The sequence below is a fragment of the Pungitius pungitius genome, chromosome 6 (assembly GCF_949316345.1).
Source record: "Pungitius pungitius chromosome 6, fPunPun2.1, whole genome shotgun sequence".
NCBI classification, from domain to species: Eukaryota; Metazoa; Chordata; class Actinopteri; order Perciformes; family Gasterosteidae; genus Pungitius; species Pungitius pungitius.
Window position 1 is genome coordinate 16,543,572 of NC_084905.1, and position 21,489 is coordinate 16,565,060.

Below are 21,489 nucleotides of genomic sequence, written 5' to 3' on the forward strand. Positions count from 1 at the left end.
ATCAAACAGTCATATGGCTGCACAGCATTTTAATTTCCTCTCTGGGGTTATCATCATATTCACTCCAGAGCGGAGAAACACAGTGAAAGAGGACGCCACTGATCTAATTGAGGGTATTGATTTATTGCGAAACTAGTAAGGCAACAATATTCACACAGGCACTGATGAAAGAGTCAACAGAAACAAGATCATCTCATCCCCTCTTCCGAATATGAGGTAGGGAGATTTACCCCCAGAATTGAGTTACTGTAATCCTTTCCTTGTAATTAAATTACATTTTAACAGACATGCCATTGTTGCGCAACACAAATGAAAAACATAATTTAAAAAAAGGTGTACTCACAAGTATGCGTCTTCTTTGTTACTGAGATACCTGCAAAGAGAAAACAAGCAAAACGTGAGCATAATACCCACCAAAGGGAAGCCTTGCACGGCTTTGAGGCGGTGATGGCGATGGAGAGGTGCAGCCTGTGCTCAGCGCCACTGACCAAGGTCACCGAGGTTGCAGGCCCAGGGATATTATGTGCGTAGGCTGGTATGTGACCTACAGCCAGGCTCCATTAACATCAACAACTACCAGGTTGAAGCTTTATCCTCGGCGGGCATGAATGAGAATTTATACTTGAACAACATTTGGAATGATAATGTGTTGCGCAGCCGCCCTGATTGGGCATGAGCACATGACTAAGCCTGTGGCCCACAGCGGGAATAAGGCAATTTGACCTCCCTGTTAGTTAGTTAATCCTTTATTTATTTTTTCAGATAAGGACCTCTTTTTCAAGTCAAGTCAAGTGTGTGAAAAAAAACATTCATGAAAACACAATACAGTCAATTATGGTACACTACAGCAAATGAGTCAGGATATTAAGAAAATAATAACATGAAGTATTTATAATATACTTTCGAAACGGTGCTTGATACCAGCAGTGGACGAAACATAAACCAGAGATGATAGAGTAAATCATTTTTTTTCTTTCCATTTCTTATTATTTTGAAAAGCTAGTGATGGACAACAAATCCAAAGCATCAAATAAAGACGTAGTACCTACAATTTGAACTCAAGTACACGTATTATTAGGGCAGTCTTTTAAGGAGTTCAAACAGTTAGTTTAGAGTTTAGACGGTAGTCATTTTAATTGGTGAGAAATTCTCTCCGTGTGGAATTATACTGGATATAAAAGTAAAGCTTTTTGCAAAGAAATCAGTCCTGCAGTTAAATGAGCACCGAAGCATCCAGGATGAAATATCTTTGTCCTAAAGTTGACCAGTTCATAGAAAACCACATGCTAACAGGTAAAATATGTATATATATTTATGAACTATATATGGGATTCAAGCAGTAATGTGTGCACGTTGCAAACCGCTTATCAAACAAGTGGCCGGCCCGACCAGTGTGAGTCAGGGCTGGCCGGGCCTCGCCCTGCCTCGCCCCTTCGGGTGTCGACTCATCGAGTGAGCCACATCGCTTCTTGCGGTCCGCCAACGTTGGTCTAATTCCCCCCCCCCCCCCCCCGGGAGCCCCGGGAGCCCCGGAGCGGACGAGCGCGCAGCCAGCCGCGGTCCCCCGGCGGCCCGTTGGATGCTCGCGCTTCGCGGGCCCCCGATTGCGCACTAATAGATCCCACTTGTCATGCGGAAGCAATTGCTCATTTTTTTCTACGGCTTTGAAACTCGGGGGGGGGCGGCGAGCTGACATGATTCAATAGCTCTCTGTGAGGAAGGCGTCTGGCCGGAGATGACAATGTTTCAGACACGTTTGAGGGGAAACGAGTCAAAGAGCAACGAGGGGGGGAAAAAAAACAATAAGCCCTTCAGCCTCCTATAGACGTACACACAGAAACACGTAACTAATATCAACCCCACTGAGCAGGAACACCTAGGGGGCCGGCGCTCTGTGGTGGAGCTTTAGCGTTGTTCCAGTGCTCAGGGCCAAAAGCTTCTGCTCCGTCCCACTGTGACATCACGCGAGGAGAAAATAAACAGTAATCCAGTCTTAATTCTACACTTCAATCAAATGACATCGAAGCCAGCAGGAGCTGATGGGCCGTTAAAGAGCAGTGGTCTCAAGGTGCTGCAACACGAGGCAGCTGTAAAGCTGCCATTAAGCAGCCGACTGGCTCTTTGTTCTGATTGGTTAGGCACCCTCATGTAAGGAGCATCAATGGTGTCGCTTAGTGGAAACTGTGTTCGAAGAGAAATAGCTAAATAGCAGCTTTTGAAATACATTTTTTTGTCAAATCAAAGACACGTGAAGCGGACGTTGTCAAACTATTTATTTGTCGAGTGACAATTAGAAATAAAAAGGCGCTGTATTTTACCGCCGTTACAAAAATTGAACGAGTATTTTCTATAGCAGCCTGTTTGTCTTCCGACTTACCACAGTCCGCCGAGGTGTTAATTAAAAAAAAAAGTTGTTTTGACAGAGCAAGTGGAATAAAACACACGTCTATGTGAGAGTATGTGGGGCGTGTTCACCCAAGGCCAGCCTCACAGACCACAGCGATAACAAGCTCAAGCTGGTTTGCTGGTAGCAACACTTCTTCAAAAAGTACCAATTGATATAGCGTTTTGACGGCTTGTTTCTAATCCTCAGAAGTTCAACTCTACAAAAAAGGAGCAGTATTTAATGGTCGTAACCATTACATTTTCTATGTATTTGTTGAATTTGGATACTAAGTTGGACCCCTATTGCAACACTGCTCTATGAGCTCAAGTCCAAGCACGAGGAGGGATATTTGCTGTAAAAAGCTGTAAATAGTTTGGTTCACTGGACTTTGAACATTTTCTCACTGATTCTAAGTAGTGTCTATCCTTTAGGGCCTAAAATGCACTACTGCATATTACCAGTGAATATGTTATGAAACCTGCGTTGTCAACCTCTTCCTCTCTTTTTTCTCTCTGCTGTCACCAGACATGTGTACTACACGACAACATCACCACAATGCTTGTGGCATTCAAATGGGTTCTCACACTGCAGGAAACCGTGAACCTTTTTTTTTTTTTTTTTTCTACTGTGGGCATAGCTATCAAAAGCTCCACACGCACTGTGCACAAGAATAAAAGAGATAATATGTAAATACATGTCAATCACAAATTCCCTTATTAAATAGAGAAGCCGTAGTGAAGACAGCCACAGCTGTGTATTTATTTCTGACAAAGGGTCCCGACCCAAACCGCCCATATCTCCCAAGACTGCATGCCAAACACCTAACAACATGAAAACCATTCTCTTCATTAGTGTTCTGTGGTGCACAGAGAAAACCCATTCGGTCCGAACAGCAAAGGCTCATTTGGCCTGTTGCTATGCAAGTTACTGGAAGCAGGAGGGGTGGCGAGTGGGCCCGCTTCCTCCTCTGCGTGTCATTCAGAGCTCTGTGATTGGAGGTGGCAAGGAGAAGGGGCCACAAAGCCAACGAGTGAGTCAGGTGGTGAGAAAGAAAAAAGTTGGCTCTGGGCACTGACATTGGCCATGCCTGCCAGCTCATGTCTCCTCAACTGGATGGCAGGTTCAGAGGTCAGTGTGGAGGTGAAGCTCTCCTTGGGTGGACAAACAGGCTGCTATAAACTCTATTACACCTCGATGTCCGCCGTTCATTAACGCCAGAGTACTTTCTGGGGATAATTTCTTCATGATCGATGTTGAAGTTAAAAGACGGGCTTCTAATGTCACAATAGAAAGAGGGAGAGTTGTCCCTGCGTGGCCTTTGATCAGTCATATTTCTGCCTGCATTTGGGTAAACATTTCGGAACATGTTCTCACAAGACTCTGCCTGTCGAGTGGAGGTTTACCTCCACCACAGCTATCTGCAGGGAGGGCACACATCCTGTAAACATGCCATTTAGACAGGAGGAGAGTGAGTCGGGGTTTGGCAGCCTCTCTGCCGCAGCCGGCTGCTGAGCGCGGTGCCATCGCAGGCGACTCAAAGTGACAGCGCTGTAATGAAGTCTGAGGCGCGTGGCAGGCTGTACGTCATAATTTCAGGTTCCTTAAAGCCTGACAGGGAATGATTATCATGGATGGTTATTGTCACCCTGCCTCCCCGGGAGACGAGGCGTGCTCTGGGGTTGTTGCACCGTGACATTCAAAGTTACAGTCTCCTTCATATAATGGAGCTGTCCTCTCAGCGCGCTAATGGGAGCGATCCATTTAACCTGTGCCAGAAACACACAGACGAGGAGGTTCCTAATGCGAGGCCTCTCCCGTGGGGACGTCACACTCCTCCCCCCCCACCCCCCCTCACCACCCCCCCTGGCTGCTCCCTTCCTGCTGCTTGATTCATTGACTGGCGCTCCTCACTTATCCTCATTCACTGTTCAGTCTGGGGAGACAGGGAGGCTCGCTTCCTGCCGCCCGCTCCCCACATGCCACGGCTGCACGCCGGCCGCACACAAGGACACAGGCTGCCCAACCGAGCAACTCAAGCCGCTGGAGGAGCCAGCGAGGCTCCCCCCCCTCCCCAACCCCCCCCCCCGGTGAGGGAAGGACCAGACACCTACTGGAATTCCTGGTCAGTACCGCAGGCCTTGGGAACGCTCGCGGTACAGACGCCCTTCAGTTAATAAGGCCTCGCAGTGCGATGAAAAGAAATAAACACGGGACAGTAATGGGACGGTCTGGTTATGGTCCCGTCTTAATGATGGCAGTTGTATGGGACTGTTAATTTTAGTCTACTCCTGAGGTTACTGGTTAATGATGGCGCCTAAGAGCAGTCATCTTAAGGATGATGGATGTTGGCGCATTCAACAGTCCATCTTTTGAATGATGCCACCTGCCCGCTTGACAACATATTAATACATTCTGGAGGGGAAATAATTAGAAACAACTAATGTGTTTTCTCTTCTTAGCCACAGCAAAGCTGCAAAAACTTGCTGTATTTGACATAGTACTAATTCAGGCTTGAACAGTGGGTGATCTGCTTATATAGGGAGCAACTCTCTCTCTCTCTCTCTCTCTCTCTATATATATATATATATATATATATATATATATATATATATATATATATATATATATATAAAGATTCTCAAACTAACTGGTCGAACAAGGATATATGGATCTAAAGTACAAATATATGATGCGAGGTTACCCTTGCATTAATGCTCATCTCATCAAAAGTCACGAAATGGGATGGATGAGCGGATTCAAGGATTTCTGTGCTGATCTAACTTTGGCAGACTGAAGGCCAAGTTTCATACACAAAGTCATTTAAACAATCTTCCCTTTTGCAGTGACACACATAGCCTTATTAGCTATTATCTTGCTATAAACCATACATGCAAAAATGTAATGATTAAAAAAGCACAATGATTCTAATCAGCTGCCCCCTAATATACTAAAACACTTAATCCATGGAGAGGGCAATTCCCAGGGGAGGCTCAAGAGAAAAATGACTTCTCTGTCTCCAGGCGCTGTTATTTCTGGTCATTTCTAATTGGTTTTAACTAAAAGCAACCACTCCGAGACTCCACAGGTTACGCCAATGCATCACTATGGAATTGTCTGCAAATAGAAGATACATACATCCAAATTAGTTTTAGAGGACACCACAATTGTCTTTGAGAGGATGGAAGGAGAAAGTGCAGGGAAAAAAAATAAAAGCATAAGAGCAAAGAAAATGGATGTTCGGAGGAGGACGTAATAAGCGTGACCCTGAGATCACAGAGAAGCCACGCTGATTTGAGTTACCACGTAAAACACGCGGCTCGCCCCCAACAAATGTTTTCCAGGCGCAGAACCGGTTCTGCATCGCTGGGCCTGCGAGTCTCCAGGTGAGTCCTCAGCGCTGTTTGGTGGCTCGTGAATTATACATTGCAACAGAGGAATTGACGTGGCCCAGGAGGCCCGGGAGAAACAGCAGGCATGGCTGGGAGGCAGATTGAAGACTCTGACGGAATTTTAATTGTACCGCGGGGAGCGCTGCGATAAGTGCTATTGTTATTGGTAAGACGCTGCTGCTCAGGTTCACTTAGCTGAGAGCTTACAAAAAAAAAAAAAAAAAGAAAGAAAGAAGAAGAAATCCCCAAACTCCGCTATACAAAGTCCAAGGGTGCGGCTAGTCTGTGGAGTATGGTTCATATCACTGTTGTACTTATTTATCATTATTTATGCTCCCTATGTGTACAGTATTTATCTAAAACATGCTCAGTGGACCAGTAAAGGTCAGCTTGGGTGAAGGAAGAATTATTTAGGAAACATCTAAACACTAAGAAAAAAAAGGGGGACGGTTCATTCAAAAAACCACTGAGGCCTCTATTGGGTCGTTTTCCTGCACTATTCAGTACAGCGCTGCAGGTGAAAAGCCCAAACGTTGGGGTTTTCTGCTCCTCTGATGTTGTTCACTCTGATCCTGGCTCTAGTTGTATTATACAGTAATTCTGGAGTGAGTGTGAGCTGGTCCCGAGGGGCCCGACGGATGCAGGAAGGCCCTGGGCACTGGTCAAAGTGAGGCCAGGGGCACAGGCAGACCTCTGTCTACTTTGTGCGCTGGCGGTTCCCAGCCCAGAGGTAATCTCCCAGTGATCCAGCCTCAACCACACGTGAAACCCAATAGCCCTTTCAGCCCGCATCATGAATACAGCCAAACCAAATTTAGCGGACCACCCTGGCTTCCTTTACCACTATTGAGCTAGAATGAACAGCAGTCCTAAGAGGCAACCACTGAGTGCGTTTACACACTTCATCATAGAGGCTTTAACTGCAGACGTGAAATCGACACGTTGTCAGTGGACTTTCAGCAATGACATTTTCTTACACATCGCAGCCTTTCAGTATTTTCTTATTTTCAGAATGTAAACAGAAGAAGAAAAAAAAAAATCCCAATTTCACAATACAACAATAGAGTTTCTAGAGGTTTGATGTGGCTCTGCTTCTCTAGTAGTCAACAGTAACATTCCACAGAGATAACTCTTCTAATCACATTACAGTATATTAGCCCTACACAAGTTGAAATCTGCAGGGGGAATACAATTACCTGCAGCTCCTGAGGCACACACTCCAGTTATGTGCAGTAATATGTTGGACGAGATTATACATGTCTTTGGGCCTTTAGGCTGACCTATTCAGAATTGCTCAAATATTCACAATGAAGTGTAGTTAAATCCAGAGAACCTCAGATGTGCAGTTTGCTTGAAATTGATTGTTTTGGTCTGTCGTCTGGTTGCAGAGGATTATTCACAGGCCATCTGCTTCAGGAAACCACAGCGCTTTGGCCCAAAAGGCATGTGTCATTTTAACAGATGAATTATATGATTCACTGTTTGCTTTTTCAACTCCCCTGTCCGAGCCCCGGTGTGTCATATCATCTCAACAGCAGCGGTTAGAAAAGACGGGATTAGAACATATGAGGTGATATCTGCTCCGGGAGCAGCAACAATCTGTTAGCCGAACTGTCCGTCAATAGGCCGTCCACACAGGGCATGAGGAGGAGCAGCTGGGGGGGGGGGACCACAGCTTTGATGACAAACTAATGTCAGCTAATATGAGCTCTATTAAGGCTGACTCAGAAATATATTGGAACCCTTTCATTAACATCACTCATTCGGTCTCAATTCTCATCCAGTAAAGTACAGTGCAGCGGGCGCTTGTCTAATGAACAAGGGTCTATGGGGAAGGATCACACCATGAGAGTGTGTTGAAAGTCAAGGTCCCACAACAGTGGACTCGTGGCTCTGCTGATAAGGACTTGGCTGTAATTGCTCAAAAGGGAGGGAATTGCAGCCCCATTAGGTCTGGTCTTAGCACTTGCCAATAAGCCAAACTGCCCCTCTGAAGCCTCCCATGTAATGAAAACTTCCTCTGAGATGAATTACATGTCTGTCAATCGACTAATTAATACCGTGGACTGCTTTTTTTATTGGCCTCTCCGCAGTAACGGACTGAGTGGGAGAGATGCGGATCGGGGTGTATCTGATCATGCAGAGGCAAACAAGCGGGCCCGCCGCTACCGTGATCCACTGCAGTCATGGTCGGCACTTAGCGCAACATCTATTTTTCATGCATTTCATAATTAAAACCTGCGAGTTGTGTAAGCCCTCCGTGCTCCATGCAGATCAAAGGCAGTCCCATTAGCAGGGAGTTCATCACTGGAGCCCCTCTTCCATTTTTACAGGCAACAGAGCATGCTTAAAGCTCAAATACCCCTGTAATCACACACACACACACACACACACACACACACACACACACACACACACACACGCGTGATAATGGGACAGCAACGGCGCCGGACTACGATTAATAGAACACAGACCACGGTTCCCACCTCGTGTTTCAGAGCAAACACAACGGAGGGTAACCCACGTGTAGCGGATAAAGAGGTTGATGAAAGACCGAATGCATATTTCACACATCGCCTCGTGTGGCGCAGGTGGAGTGTGATTCATATTTTGCATTCTCTATGTAAATCGTGTAATCGGAGGATAACGCGGGGTAAAGCTGAGCAGGGGTGTAGACGTGAAACCTCACAAAGTCTATTCAAAAGACTGTGTTCCGTTATTTATGCGTCACGCCGACTCTTGGGCGCCCAGTGCGGACGCCCAGACGGTTTCCGCCACCACCACAACTAGAAAGCTGATACGAACATTTAGAAAAGAATGCATCTATATATCTCTGTGGTTCTCAAATTGATTGCTCGGGACCCCTTAGAACAAACAAAGCAGCTTGCAACCACGCACCAGTGTTCGGCGCTAGTGGCCAGTTTGACACAAGAATGAAATAAGTTAAATTAAAGAATAAATGATATAAGAAAGAAATAAATACAAGGTTTGAGCATTTTACATAATTTGTCCTCACATTAGAAAACCCTGTATATGTCCAATATTCTGTAGATAATAGATATGATCTACAAAGGATAATACCAAACACATTATTGTCATTGCAATTTTGAATTATTTTTTTTGTGGCTCGTGTATAATGTCCTTTGTAGTAGAGAAAGCATTTCATACAATTTAAATATTTAATTTTATGTTAAATATTCTGAAATGAATGAAACTCCACCAGCAATTTGTAATACTTCAATTTATATCTAAAAGCTCCTCCTACTGTATCTCGCTGCTATACAGCTTCATGGTGATGGGATTATACTCATGCTATCGCATACCAAAGACACAGGCAGAATTGGGGGGAGGGGGGGGGTAGTCATATGAAAGAGGAACTATAATTAGCCATACTAGCTTTTTCACACTCGTAGGAATTGCAGCCGAGGTTTCTATGCTTTCTTAGCGAAAGCATAACAGCCCTCCACTCCAGAGCCAAGTTAACATTTGGGAAAGAACCACTGAACTTCCTCCAGGCTCATGGGGTCAGTTACAGTTCACGCGACTATTGCCCTACACTAACAGCAGGGAAAGGTAACAGGAGGGGCTGGTGGTTTACCAGAATAGGAAGAAGACACTGCAAATATCACACGGTAAAAAAAAACAGTGCACGTGTCCATCAGCCAGACCAGCAGTTGTGTTCAGGAAGCCTTTGAGGCACACCCGCCCATTTCCATCTACATTACTGCTCACGCAACTATCAGCGGCGTGATTCAAACAGCCAGACGCGTGGCACGTCACGAGCTCACCGAGTACACAGACGCACTGCGCGGACCCACAACGTGTGCCGAGTCAGCCCAGCCTGACGCCACACGCAAATCCCACAGTCAAGATGGGAGTCCGAGGCCGAGGCCGAGTGGGGAGTCGGCCCACCGCAGCCACAAGCCATACGTTCTAAGCAATGTGAAAGCTTGCAGCCGTGGCCAACAGTAATAATTAATAGCATAGTCTATAAGCATTCCATTAGGTGCAAGCAGCTGTCATAAACATCTTAATTAATTTACAAAGCAAGCAACTGGGGAATTGTGGCGACGTAAAAATCTGCTTCCCTCTGCCGCTCCATAGCACTGGAACAGATCGGGCTTTTAAATTTTTAAACATGCCTTTCATGTTCTCTGGAGCACTAAAAAGCCTTTGAACAGTCAGCTTGTTAGGAGATGCACCTAGCAGCCCCAATACCTACGGGTCGTCTTGCTTTTCTTTTCATACAGTGACAAGAGGTTTTGGGCTTTTCTTTGCAGCTTGACTCAAGGAATCTCTCTCTCCCTGTGCAGCCTCTACCCTCCCCTCCTATGTTCTTTGTGCCAGTGACATAACTGCATTTTTTTTCCTCAGCGGGCTTTCGTTTTTATGATTTTTTTTTTGAATTTTCTCAACAAATATTTACAGATCAACAGCTACTTTGAGACGTAACAGATTTGGCCGACTGATCATCGCCTCTGTGGGGAAATGCATTCAGTGTCGATTAAGTTAAACGAAACCCTAATGGAACAATCGACGTGACGACGAGACGCTCTTGGTGACGTCAAACATGCAAAATTGTTGTCCAAAATATCTTTTCATTTTGGCTGCATCCATCTTCTGATCTCAATTACTCCCACTTACACACCCACATTGTCCCAGCCATGTACCGTAGGTAAAATGATTTATTTAGCAATGCATACATCGAATTCAACAAAATAAAATACATTTCTGAAAAATATTTTGGACTAAAAGTCATGGAAATCTGACTGAAAGCGTGCAAAAAGTTCCAATCGTAAAACCCTTCCCACCCCAGGATAGAGAGTACTGCGTGGTGCAGCTGACAACGGCAAAATAACAAGGATGCGACTCTTGCCCTCTTGCTACAGCAAGGGTCACAGCGCGCTGGTACAAGCGCTCTTCCTTACCTGCTCTGACTCAGAGAGGGGGCAAGATTAGACTGGCCACTCCATTATAGGAGAAAGGCTTAAGAGCATTCCCACTTTCACAGCTAAGGATATCAGCAGCTTCTGACACTAAGCAGGGCTGACCCATCGTTTTGGAGGAGAGGAGATCCGCTGTCTGCACAGCTGTACAGTTCAAACTCAAACTGGTTTCTATTCAACCACTGAAGTTTTAAAGAAAAAAAAAATAATTATATATATATATATATATATATATATTATATATAGTCAGATGCAACAATGCATGGTGAGTATTCTGATAAAATAATTGAATCTAATAATTGATATTCTAACCATTAATAGCAACATCATCTACTTGCTATGTAAAGTTATAGTGGAGTATTATCGTGTACCTAAAGAGAGAATACTTCTCCTTGCTCTGTTGACATCGCCGGGCCACCCGCGGGTTGCTGTTAGTGCATTTTTGTCCCAATGGTTAGCTCAAGGCCGACCGCGCTGAAATGCTCTCATGCTGCTGTTACTGTGCGGCCATGAAAGCGTATATCCCCCCCCCACCACCCCCCAGGTAAACACAGTTAGCTGCATCAGCACTTAGTATGCACCGCTAGCACCGTTAGCTGTGAGACGCCGGCCATGTTGAGTGCCGTTGAGTAGCGGTCCAAATGCTCCCAAACTCTCTTCTTGCAGCTTTAAGAACCCCCCCCCCCCCATGCCAGTAATAAATATATAAATATATTCACCATCTGCAATTATGAATCAATTTAACTATGCTTAACATCTACAGTATGCAATTTACCAAGCACACATTGAATTTTAATGTGCCCATTACTCCCCGCTGAAAGCCAGGCACCACATAGCCCTTTTTTCTCACTCCCATTCGAACCCGTCTCTTCCTCCCCATCGCTCTCCGTTTCAGGCCGTGCCATATTTGCTTAACCCAGCCAGTGTGACAGCACTCAATGCTAAAGCACTCCCAAGGCAGATGATCAAAGTCAGCAGTCAATTCACATTACGATGCATTGATTTGACGTTTCCTAACCTCCAGCTTCTCTAATGCTGCCAAGGACCTCCTGGATATCTCAGTGTGAACCTCCCTGTCCCTGTTTCTGTGCGTCAAACTATGGTGGACAGAAATTATTCTCATTTATTTCTCACGGTCATGCGTGTGATTTTATGTTTTGTCTGGTTAAATAAACGGACAACTAAAAAATAACCGGCCAGGGTCAAATTCCAGTAGTAATTCATACAACGTCCGCCAATTCACAGCCACCCTCCCTTTATAAGATAATTACTTCCCCTCATTCACCTGCTGTTTCAAAAATTGTTTTAGAGTAAATCACCCCCTTGTTCTCATATGCCACACTTCGTTTGCTTCTCATCACTTATTCATTTGCAATTCTTTATTGAGTTGGCTTCTATGCTTTAGCGACTGCCATTTCCCTCTGTGGGGATGTTCGGAGCACTTGCATGTTTTATTCAATTATGAAAACCTAATATGGTGGAAAGGTGTGCATGGCGCTCCCTCAAAACCATGCATTATTTCACACATATTTATTATGCCTCACTGTTGTGCGCCAGGCGGAGACTCGAACCAGCAGCCTTAAACTGACGCATGCACCCTTTTTTCCTGGTTTTGGCGCCCGTGTGCAGGGTTAATAATAACGGCCATGCACAGGGAGCCACCATGCCCATGTTTAACCAGAGAATCTGTTGCATCTGTCTTTAGGGGGGGGGGGAGTTTTTTTTTTCTTCCTCTCCACTCAGAGATTGTCAAAATGCGTAAGCATCATGGCCATGGCACAGTGACACACTGACCTACAACCGTAAATGAGAACTTGCCTGCCCTGATAAACACACATAAACACACGGGGGGAGGGGGGGGGGGGGGGGGGGAACGAGCGGGAAAGTGAAAAAGGAGAGAGTGTGAAAGAGAGAAAGGAGCAACTAGAACTATTGATTTTCAGTAAGAGAGGTCTTCTTTAAACAGCAATAGTCATCCTGGTTGAGTGAAGGGAACTGCCTCTTTAATTGTTCCTCGTAGACGTACGCAGCACGGCGTGAAGAGAACCTATTGATTTCTGCCAGGCAGATGGGACAGACTTACTTGTAGAATTCCACAGTCCGTGTGGATGATCAGAAAGACAGTCAAAGCACTCACATCCCACTCAGTCCGCCAAGCGACAACAGAGCAACCGTTCAGCGTGGCCATTAGATGGCCGCAGGTGGAACCCAAGAATCGATCAGCTCGTACTACACAGGTAAAGAGAGCCTGCTGCTGTTTTGAGGCGACTGTATCAGACGGGCGATTGACACCGGGTGCAAATCGCAGTTAGGGGTGCCATCAGGAGAGAGTAGGAGATGTTATTGATTGTAAAGAGTGGGGTGAAGTGAGGAGGAGGAGGAGGAGGATGGCACGTGATTTGGCTTCTGATGTATTCAGTGGGGCCGATTGATTGTGAAATTTTAAAAATGTGTATATTCAAATGTATAAATGAACTGTATGTAGTAGAAGAAGAAAAGGAAGAAATAGTTGTATAGAAGCGGCCAATTTGTGCCATGGTTGCTAATATGAATTGATTATCAGAATTCTTTATTCATTTTCTGTCAGTCTGATAATTATTTTTTTCACAATCACAGTCTGAGTTTCTATTTAGCTAAGATCCTGTGTGTGTGGATGAGAAATAGAAAGAAAGCGAGAGATGAGTCTTCCATTTCAACACAATTTCATACGCTACGTTCTTTGCCTAAAAGACCAGCTTCGAAGCACCAGAAGGATATGTAGAGGACGTAATCAAACAAAACTGGAGGGACAGATATTTCACACCATGGGGTCTGGCACCTTGATACACCGAATCTGTTGTAGGAAATTCAAATGTTAAAATGAAACACCAAACAATCCATTAGAAATACAAAAAGCACAAAGAAATCTTGAGTATAAAAGTCCCTCCGTCTTGTTAGTGTGCCTTTTTTTTTTATTGCTCACTGGTGATGTCTGCGTTTTAAAGTGCCATTCTATTGTTATTTTATGAGAGGGGCTGAAGCCGGAGCCTCGTCTGAGCTGAGGAGAGAGAGAGAGAGCGAGAGAGAGAGAGGGGGGGGGGGGGGAGAATTCCCCTGCATGGCTACACAATACACAGACAGCACATTTAGAGATGTCAGCCCTAACTACTGAGAAGTCAGTGAAGGGAGCCCACTAACCCCCAAGTCTTTACTATGTCTAGCCGGGCTGCTCTGGAAACCCCAGTTAAAAATGCATTTGGCGAAGCTGATGCGGCGGGCGGACCATGAAAAAGCATGGCGGCCGTGCTGGTGGGCGGCTCATAACCTGGGCTGGTGAAATGCCGCCGCTGCACGCCTCATCACCGCTGCTTCCATCGCACTTACATAATTTACGCAAGCAAAGGGAGGGAAGGGCAGAGCGGGGGGGGGTGGGCTGAGTCGTTGGGAGCTACGGGGGAGCTCACGTCCAATTGCGTTTGGCCATGTGGAGAGACAAACAAGGCGGTACGAGGGGAGCTCCTGCCACAGCGGGCTTTGATGACTACATGCTGAGACGCCCCTGTGACACGCTGATAGACAGCAGAAAGGCCCCCACCCCTCCCCGGCATTTGCGAAGCCAAGCGGAATACAGACGCAACAGGAACAAGGCAGAGAGTCTGAGTACATTAGAGGTGCACTGATCCAAGACCATGGCATGGTTATTTATTAATCAGCTGAGCTTAGCTAACTGCCTGCTCAGATGAGCGGCGCGAGCGTGTGTGGTACAGTGCAGCATCAGCCCCGAGACAGCAAAACTGTTGACAGTGTGCACTTTTGTGTTTCCACCATATTTTTCCCGTAGCATGTATCGTGGCTTTTGGATTCATCATCACACAGAGTGTTAAAATACAGCGATACCAGAAAAAAAAAGGCTAAAGCTTTAATGCTGTCAGTCCATTTGTGCTTATTTGAGCGCAAAACAAACAATAGCATGTGATCCAAAGTAAATACTGTCAGTGTGTACAGCAGACAAGGAATGTTTGCCCATTTGCCATTGTTCATCTCCTCGGGTAAAGTCAGTGATGAGTAACAGCATGTGCGATGTTGTCAGGAAAATGCACTCCAACATACACAAAATCACCCCTTTCATGTTGTACTTTTTAGAGTTCACTGGCACCGCAACACCGTGCGCTGACAACTATTTTTTTTTTTTTTTTTTTGCCAATTTTAACAGCTCACAGTTGGGGTGTCAGTACATTGAAATAGTGTTGAGAAACATAGCCTTTTAACTGAGAAGCAAAATCCCTTGGAGGAATAAAAAAAAAAAAAAAAAAAAGACAAGAAAAACAGAATGGGATGCAATTCTCCAGAGTGTCCCCCCCCCCCCGCCCCCCCCTGTGTTTCCTCCACTGTTTTTTTGGCAGGCCGGGGCAACACACAGGAAAGCATTGGAACACAACACTAGTACCTGCACACAAAAGGAAACATTTCAGCCTTGAGTTTGGGATTCGGAGTATAATGGGAGGCTTGCACATCACCAGAGGGAAAATAAGTGTTAAGCCCTCCGTTGGCTTGCACTATTGATACGAGCTTTACACACTCAAGTGTTCTGGCTAAGATCTTCATTAATTCAGGAGCAATTTAAGGCGCTGCCATGATGAAGTGATGGAAAACACTCGCGGGGAACACGCAGTGAACAGGAGCGCTGGAGAGTAGATGTGGTCATTACTAAACACTTCCTTTCATCGTTCCTCAGACTACCGCACATTCTCACATTCTCGACTTTTGCGGCACCGAGCTGAGAGAGCCTAAGCCTCTTGGACAGTTCATTTAGGATAATGCAATGATGGGAAATGGGGAGGGGAGAGTTGTGCTTGTGCGTTCATCTCTTCAGAACGTCTCCTCTGACTCAAATGCATTTCAAGCAAGATGCAAAAACACATCAGCAAAGACAAGAATGATTATTTGATAATAATTATTTTCAAAACCTGCCGTACAAAAAAAAAAAAAGGCAAGGAAAGTGCAGATATATAATTTAGAAAAGGATATTTCAAAGAATTTTTCACATAAAAAAGATGGAACAGAAATGATCTAGGGGCTTTTTTCCCTTTCTTCAGACTTCAGAAAAGATAAATTTATTTCTGCCTTCATCTCTAAATTGGATGCAATTTATTGCCTCTGTAAAGCTCATTTTTCACTGGCTTGCAGGATCCATGGGCCATGGCAGGCAATGCGAATCTGCCCGCCTCCCCTGGCCTCTGGTGCTAATATGTGGAAACTGGCCTGGGGATATGGAGCCCAACCAATGGAAGAGGAGGCAGAGGGACAGAGAAGAGAATCAATCCCTAATCGCCGAGGAGTAGGGTGTAGGAGGGGTGAAGAGGAAATAAAAAGGAAAAAAATAAATAATATAGGGAGAGGGAAAAGACAGAAAGCAGTGTGTTTACCAGCAGACATTTGGGTGCTGTCAGCTGACTGCAAGAGCTCTGGGGTGTCTGAGGGAGAAAAGGGAGTTATATAACTAGCTGTTGAAGCTAGGGGACAGAGACGGACAGACAGATTGAGACAGAGAACGGCGAGAGGAACCGGGGGGGGGGGGGGGGAACGTTGCCATTTAAAGTGACAGGGACAACATTATCAAAGCGAAAACAAACATGGGACATGGCGCTGCCCGCTATAGACACCGGCCAGAGACGAGCGAGTGTCCAACGTCCACAGAACTCTCGTGAGTACCGTTAAGAATGCACGAGACACGCGGATGTGAACACAGGTCAGAGGTTATTACCTCCATCATGTATGCATCATTTTAGTGCAGGGTCTCATGTATGCAAGGCTCGCATGCCCCTAGAGCCACATGGTTGCCTGGTTACCTCTGTTCTTTTTGGGCTCCATCCAGCTCTACAAAAGGAGGGATCTCAGATAGTCCAAGAGGCACCGCCTGTAAAATGAACTGCCCATCGACTAGAATTAGCTCTGCTCTTGAGCTGGACTCTTATCAGTTTGGTGTTTGGCTTGCTGTAACATCATGCATTAATATGGCAGTCTTGGTTGCTAAAGGAGAGTTTATTAGAGAAATCTCTTGTGTCGAACACCCCCTTCACGCTGTGCAGCCCGGCATGAACATGAAGTGGAGTTAGCTCAAGGTGCATTCTGTCCTGTGACCTTGCTGTTACACTTCCACAGAGCAATGAATAACTATCGCATTTCTTTGGCTGACAGCTGACACCAAGAGGCCCAGGTGATATACGAGACATGACAAGTGATTCTAATTAAATGTAGAGCTTGTGGATGTAAAGTGGCAGGAAGGGAACAAATCCTGTCCAGGCAGCAAACGGCGAAGCGGCGTGGCCAGCGCCAGACGAGATGAGCCGGCGCTGTCAGGGCTGTGCTCAGCTGTCCTGTAAACCTGGGCCCAGCTCCCCGGGGGGGAATGACAGGTTTCAGCTGGAGGGGAGAAGGCACACCGCATGCCTCCTACCCCTCCGCAACAACAAACACATGACACACACACACACACACACACACACACGGGCCCTTCTGATGCAAAGCAAAAGCCATGTGGAGCATGTGCATTTGTCACATAACCGTGTTCTAACAAGGTGCAGAGCACGGGCCGTCTGTATTCTGAGCCCAGATAAAGACTGTCGTCTAGGTGCGATTTGGTGACTAAATAAAAAAAGAGCGGGCTACAATCAAGAAAAAAAAAAGAAAAAAATCAATAGCTACAGGAAGCAAGACACCTCTGTTGATGTTGCATCCCACTTGTATTTTCACCATGACTGTATTCATCCGGCTCAGGTTGAGAACAAAGGACCAGACATGGCGAGAGATTTTCAGAGACAGCACGCTTGTTCTCTTCAGGGCACGACAGAGGACCCAATGGTACTCCAGGCAAACATGAGTGTGTCAGTGTGTGACACAGGACTGCACTTTACAGAGGACACTCAGAGAGCCGTCAGCTTCCCAATCAGACCCCCGGAGACAACCCTCAACAAATCAGTTAACCTTTGACCCGTCTGGAACAACTCGAGGAGGGGGGGGTGTCCAAGAGTCACGGTCGGCCCACTGAAAGACAACGGCGCGCATCACGCGCTGCTCAAATGAAGTCATGTCGGCTGGCGTCCGTCCAGCCCCGGAAATCTATCACGAGCTCATCCAACGCCGGTCAAGAAGTATTTCTTTGATCATGGACAGTCATGGCTCAGTGCTTCCTGTTCTCTGCAGCAAAATAGAGTCCAACTTGGTTTCTGGCTGACTACATGTTGATTTCTTCCACAATGGAAGTGGGATATATAGTTGAGGACGCCGATAAACATGATTTAAACACATTGTGCATGTAGTCTCTGTCATCTACAGATTTAAGAAATATACCTTTTGAGCCTGGGAGTCTCTCCTGTAGGTTTTTCCCTGTCAGGACGTTCTGCGCTGAACTAGGCAGAGAGATAGATGCTAATGAAGTGTCTGCATGAAAGACAGTAGAAAAGCTTTTCATTTTAATTGGTCAGTCATCGATACTTAACAGTATTATCTGCAGAATAGTACAATTAATCAATTCATATTCAATTTTGTCAACCTTTGAAGCATATACACCGATTCTCAGCTAAATGTAAACGTAAAAGAAATGATGACAGAACTTCCTAATATGAGAAGTCAACTAAGTGGCAGAAAAGTTATACATAATATTGCAAGTTATACATTTTAACCGCAGTTAAGTTAATTGAACACATGAGATTTAGAACGAGGGCCTGCATAGCACCCAGTTTACCTGAGGGGAACCCAGAGAATGGGTGCCGTCCGAGCGCACTGTCATGTGATCACACACACACACACACACACACTGCCATGCACTAAACGCCACACGGCTATGTCAACAAAGCAAGACGATGGTTGGATGAAAACACAGAGAGATTACAGATAAAAGACTAATATTGATACTCTCATCTAACGGCAAAAAAGCACTTAAACGTAATTCCACAAATGATTCCTCAAAGTAGCGCGGGCGTCATTATGAAGAGTGCTTCACAACATTGATCAGGATTAAATAACCAATGTTTAAAAGCTTGAGATGAATCTGGAGGATTGCACCTCCTTCTCTTTTTGTCTAGTTAGTTTCGCCTTTCTTTCACCACAGCCGCCTTTTTCAGACGCTCGCTGCCGGGACCCCGGTCCACTTACAGAGCCCCTCCCCCCCGCCCACCTCCGACCCGCCACTGTCCAGCTCACAAACCCTCTATTTTGGGTGTCTCACAAAGCCACTGACGTGATTAGAGAGGATGATGGTTACAGTTACATAACAAAATCAAATTAATTCGTGGCCTGGACACAGCAGTCAAGCTCTGAAAATCTCCCTTTCTCCCGGTTGCCCCTGTGTGCCCTACGTTCACCCGCCGCCCCCCCCCCCCCCCCCTCCTAAAACACACAGACACACCCCTCCCTCCTCCCCGTAGTCAATTAAAGTCACATCGAGGGATTAAAAGGAAGTAGGTCAGTGGAGCATTGCTGGGGAAGAAAAAAAATAAAAAATGCAACCAACCGCGTCACAGAAGTCACTGTATCGACCTTGTGAATTACGGAGCCAACTAGCGGCGGCCTGAGATCTCACCCTGTCTCGGCCCGATACTGTGTGGCGGCTCCTCGCAGAATCCCACTGACTGAGCACCGCCCTCAACTTGATTTCTCTGCAGCTCACAAGAACCCCCCCTGGAGGGCGGGCAAGGGAGCCGGGGCTTTGGTGGCGGACCCTTGATACCCTACAGAATGCTTTGTCTCCAGTCCCCAGAACAGATCACTCTTCAAATGCAGGATTATAGCACCGCTGCAGGCAAAGAGAGCCCCACAGCTCCAACGCCAGCAGCCACCATGCAAGGCGGGAACGGTGCATTTTTTTTGTGTAGTCCTCTCATTCGGTACACACACTTTAACCCGTGCACTGTACACAGACTGCTCCTGCAGGTGATCCCTCGCTTTTGAACCCGCAAATGTCCTTACGCACGCGTTGCTGATGAATAACAGGAAGAAACAGTTACTTACATCCAAAAAATCGAAGTGGGAAATTCAATTATAGGGCAATTACTCCCCGTTTGCTGATGGTTGTTCGATTGTTTTATCTACACAACTACCAACGAAAACCTCCCTTGGGTTATTTTCTACTCCATATGGTGCGAAAATACAAATCACGGCTAAACGTAAAATAACATTCATGGTTATTAACCGCTGGTATTGTAAATATTGACGCAGGGTTTAACCTGCCCAACTGCTTGTGAAGGCGGTGTTGGAAGTGGTCTCCACCGCGTGATGGCAGCTCAGCAGGGGAGGTGAGCGCCTCCTCTTGTGCTGTGCAACGACAGAGTGCTGCTGCTGTCAACATATTGTACCGCGTGTGTCCAATTTAATCAGCCTCATATTCACCACACACGCTATAGCGGCGGGGGGGGGGGGGGGGGGGGGGGAATAATGACGGTAAAAACAAAGTAACGAGCTCGTCACGGCTGCACATTAACAAGGGGGCATTTTCTTAGCTAGTTCCACACTCACCCAGCCGTGGATGACTCGACAACTGACGCAGGGGGGGGGGGGGGGGGGTTTCCGTGGCCGTCCACGAAAACGAGACGACGCATCTAATCATATTGCAAAAGGGTTTGAAGCAAAGGGACGCTGGGCATAATTTGTTCACTTGCTTGATGACCAGAGAACTTTGAGACTAATAGGCTGTACGAAACAACAGCGGAAAAATGATAACGCAAGTTATAATGCATTACAACACTGTGAATCACTTGTTGGTGGATGATCAAGTATGTTTTAGCATTAGAGTGGCTGTATTATCGGTGTGGGACATTTGCAAGGGTCATCTATTGCTCGCAGGCATTCATATGGAATGCCATTCAATGTCAAATAAATAATGTGAATAAATGAACACATTAAATCACTTTTTGATTATCATTAAACGTTGGCACTAATCATATCCTTAAACTTCTTTAAAAAAATTGTCATCAGGTTCTAGTGTCACGCTATGATTAAGAAAAAAGAGAAACCACTCTGCTATGTAAACATATTGTAGAACGTCAATAGTACGCCAGCTTTAATACACAGCTGCTGCACAGACAAATCCCATTAGCACTAAGCTACCTGACTGATACCAAGAGTAAACTCGACGTACGTGTACTAACAGACAGAGACGCGTCCAAACAGTTGTCATTGATCTGCAAAGCTGATTTACAGATCCACACTGAGGTCGAGCAGACCAGTCTATTTAGGGGGGTGCGCTTCAGAAAGCAAATCTGCAGCCGCACCAGCGCCAGAGGGAATAGAGCAGTGCTCCCCGATGACCACTAAACGGCCCAGATGGAGCGAGAGAAATAATTACCTTTGACATCAGAGAGTCTGAAAGAATAACGCGGCCCAGCTTACCCTTTCCAACACAGAACTGCTAATCGTTGGTTGAGGAACAGTTATACTTCCTTTAATCAATTATTTTGACTTGTTGTGTATTTCAACGTCACAGCCTGCAACGCGTTGTGCTATCGGTGATGTGGCATGAAGGAATCAATACTTTCTGTGACAGCCTGTGAGTCCTGTTCAATCACTCCCCTTACAGCCATTAGCATTTAGTTACACCATTTAAGAGCATATCAGTGCTTTTCATTTTAAAAAGAGCATTGAGAGGGTAAGGCAAATGCTTTGGTATTGGCAAAAAAGGATATTTAAAAGGTCTCAAGAACTCAAACTAGGAGAAAAATCTATGTGGTAAGGAAATGTAAATTAAGACAAATGAATTAGCATAACATTTTGAAATAAAAAATTAATTAGTATA

General features: G+C 45.7%; 1 protein-coding gene across 1 annotated transcript in view; it reads right to left on the minus strand.

The window, feature by feature from the left end:
• roraa (RAR-related orphan receptor A, paralog a) overlaps window positions 1–21,489 on the minus strand; it is a 151,798-nt gene that overhangs the window by 51,967 nt on the left and 78,342 nt on the right. The window contains exon 2 of the mRNA XM_037451502.2: window positions 344–373. Within this exon, the coding sequence (XP_037307399.1) occupies window positions 344–373 (30 nt within the window). The remainder of the gene's footprint in view (window positions 1–343; window positions 374–21,489) is intronic.